The 2828-nt window shown below is 53.8% G+C and overlaps 1 protein-coding gene across 1 annotated transcript; it reads left to right on the top strand.

Annotated features, from left to right (window-relative positions):
- The first annotated feature begins 409 nt into the window (after positions 1-409).
- Positions 410-2364, top strand: LOC133922239 (peroxidase 1-like). Its single transcript, XM_062367480.1, has 4 exons — positions 410-864; positions 988-1173; positions 1285-1450; positions 1552-2364. The coding sequence occupies exons 1-4, from the start codon at positions 652-654 to the stop codon at positions 1971-1973; spliced, it is 987 nt and encodes a 328-aa protein (XP_062223464.1). The 5' UTR covers positions 410-651; the 3' UTR covers positions 1974-2364.
- Positions 2365-2828: the final 464 nt, after the last annotated feature.

The raw sequence follows: 2828 nt of genomic DNA, 5'->3' as shown, positions 1-2828 counted from the left end.
ACCCTCCTTCTCTCCTTTGCCGCGTGAATTTTTCGTAAGAAGATTCCAAGTCTTAAGTGCTTATCAGGTGCATGCAACCATCGTATCGGCAACTCCAAGCTTGCCGATGAACAACCAGGTCTGTCTATAATGTAGACAAAGGTTTGGTAGTCGGCTGAAAGTATCCGTTGACAATTGCAAAAGCCAGCACGGTCAGGCGAGGGCCCGTCACCGCCGCCCCTCCGTGTACCTGCCCGCGCCTTCTGTCGAACACTCTATCCCGTGTGAAGCGGCAAGCTTTGTTCCGTTGCGCTTATTCCTCCCGCTTTTCCGCGTGGCCTCCAGCTCTCGATTCCTAGCTAGCCTTTGGTTGACAGCGTAGGTTTTTAACCAAGTCGCGTATGTATTCTGAGCTCCCCGAAAGCGAGGGCCGACCTACCTACCAGTGGACCGTGGGCTCGCTCTCAGCGAAGACTTCTCGTCGTTTCTTTATTCTTGCGCCCGGGGATTTATTCGCGAGAGGTGTCGTATGCAGGCAATTTTAAAGTCCAGTTATAGCCAGCTCGATCGGCGTCCAATTCTTCGCCTTCTCCATCGAGTTCCCGGCGCGAGATGGTTTCAGCGTTTCTTGAGCCGCGTTCTTGAGTCCTAAGCAACACCGACGACTTCCGGATGGCATTGGGCCGCCTCCTCGTGAGGCTGCTGATGGTCGTCGCGAGCGTGCTGCCGGCAAGCGCGAACGCCGGGCTCGCGGTCGGGTTCTACAACGAGTCGTGCCCGCAGGCGGAGGACCTGGTGCTCGCCGAGATGCGGGCAATCGTCGAGAAGGACAAGACCCTCGCGCCGGCGCTGCTGCGGTTCATGTTCCACGACTGCTTCGTCAGGGTACGTTGCCTTTTGCTTCCGCGCGCTCTTCATTCCCCGTCGCGTGCACGAAACACGAGTTGGGTGCGTTGCCGTACGTACGTGTTTGTGCTGAGGATTTCTTGATGCGTGCGTGGTGCGCAGGGGTGCGACGGATCGATCATGCTCATCTCGCGGAACGGGAAGGGTGAGAGGGACGCCATCCCGAGCTACAGCCTCCGCGGCTACGACGAGGTCGAGCGGATCAAGGCCAAGCTGGAGGAGGTGTGCCCGCTCACCGTGTCGTGCGCGGACATCATCGTCATGGCGGCCCGGGACGCCGTGCACCTGGTAAGCGTCCCTTCCGCGTCAGTGAAATGCATTCGTGAGTGAGTTCGATCGCCGTGATGTCCATTATTGTTTTCCTCCGACCAACTTTGACAAGTGGCTTCCTTCTTCCAGAGCAATGGGCCGCGGTACGCGGTAGAGACCGGACGCCGGGACGGCAAGGCGTCGTCAGACTTCGACACCAACAACGACCTCCCGCCCCCCAGCACCAACATTGTCGACCTCAAGACCTACTTCAGCGTCAAGAGCTTGGGCTGGAAGGACCTCGTCGTCCTATCAGGTAATTAACACTAAGGAGTGAACTAACTTCTTTAAGTGCAAGCAAAACTAGAGATGCCCTTAACTTATTGCTTGATTCATGGAATTGTGCTCAATTTGCAGGAAGCCACACGATAGGGAAGGCGCAGTGCTCCACGTTCGCGGGGGACCGGCTGTACAACTACAGCGGGAAGGGGGTGCAGGACCCGTCGCTGAACAAGACGTACGCGGCGGACCTGAGGCAGGCGTGCGAGGCCGGCGTCCCCGATGACAAGACGCTGGTGGAGATGGACCCCGGGAGCCCCTACACCTTCGACCTGGATTACTACCGGGACGTGTACAGCAACACGAGCCTCTTCGTCTCCGATCAGGCGCTCCTGGACGACCAGTGGACCAGGGAGTACGTGGCGCGGATGGCGACCGCGGCGTCGCTGGACGAGTACTTCGCCGACTACGCGACCGCCATGACCAACATGGGCAGAATCGAGGTGCTCACGGGCGACAACGGGGAGATCAGGAAGGTCTGCGGCGCGTACGTTGACTAAAAGCAAAGGCAGGCTAGCGATTGATTGGTTGATTGATGTGAGCTGGTGCAAGTGGTGGACTGGATCGGTCGTCACGTGGCCATGACAACGTGGGAGCCATCCAGACTGCACTCGCGTTATTCTACTCGGGTGGTGATTACAGAATTGACGTCGCCATGAGGCGGGATGTGTTCTTACCCCGGAAAAAGAAAGAAACTGTGTGTAGGCTGCATGTAAAAAGTCATCTCTTTTGTTCTTCACCTTGCGCCTCCATTAATCGTTTGCTGAGGTGCGTGAAGAGTTTTGTTACTCGTTCACACGATGACTAAGTAATGGCGGCTACTGTCTTATTTTACAAAAACAAATTGATGCCATCTGGTGTTCTGTGTTGAATAACATTATCGGTGGTAAATAGCTCTTCCTCTCTAACTCTCTAATACAGTCCAAAGCTAAAGTAGAACAAAAGAACAATCTGGTGAAGACTTCTTTCTTTATTGCAATGAATAACCAGGGAGTAGGAGTAGATAAAACAACTCATACCAAGAAGAAGGAATACATGTCCTTTTTCTTTAGAAATTCAATACTCTCCCTTAGGGCCGGTTTATTTTTAGCTATGGGTTCTGAAAAGCTATTTAAAAATTTAAAGCTAAAACAAATAGTTAGATTATATAATTCGCTTTTTAAATTTTAACTCCATTTTCTATCACAATCTACAATCTACCTTACATTAGCTTTTTAGCAGGTAGAGGGCTAGAGGCGAAGTCAATGGCGAGGCTCAGGGAGGCAGTTGTGACTCCTTCAGCGGGTAGCCGCGTCGAGGCTTGATGGAGGCAGGGTCGTATGGAGCTCTGTGGCGGTGGCCGAAGACAAAGTCGA

This window comes from Phragmites australis, chromosome 1 (genome assembly GCF_958298935.1).
Source record: "Phragmites australis chromosome 1, lpPhrAust1.1, whole genome shotgun sequence".
Taxonomy (NCBI): Eukaryota; Viridiplantae; Streptophyta; class Magnoliopsida; order Poales; family Poaceae; genus Phragmites; species Phragmites australis.
Note: the sequence above shows the minus strand (reverse complement) of the source record. Positions and strands in the feature narration are given on the sequence as shown.

What these genes read in the sequence shown, in the direction of transcription:
- LOC133922239 (XM_062367480.1), top strand. Translation starts at nt 652, where the DNA reads ATGGCATTGGGCCGCCTCCTCGTGAGGCTGCTGATGGTCGTCGCGAGC. An exon ending in CCCGGGACGCCGTGCACCTG is followed by an intron (nt 1,174 to 1,284) that starts GTAAGCGTCCCT and finishes TCCTTCTTCCAG; the next exon opens with AGCAATGGGCCGCGGTACGC. An exon ending in GGACCTCGTCGTCCTATCAG is followed by an intron (nt 1,451 to 1,551) that starts GTAATTAACACT and finishes CTCAATTTGCAG; the next exon opens with GAAGCCACACGATAGGGAAG.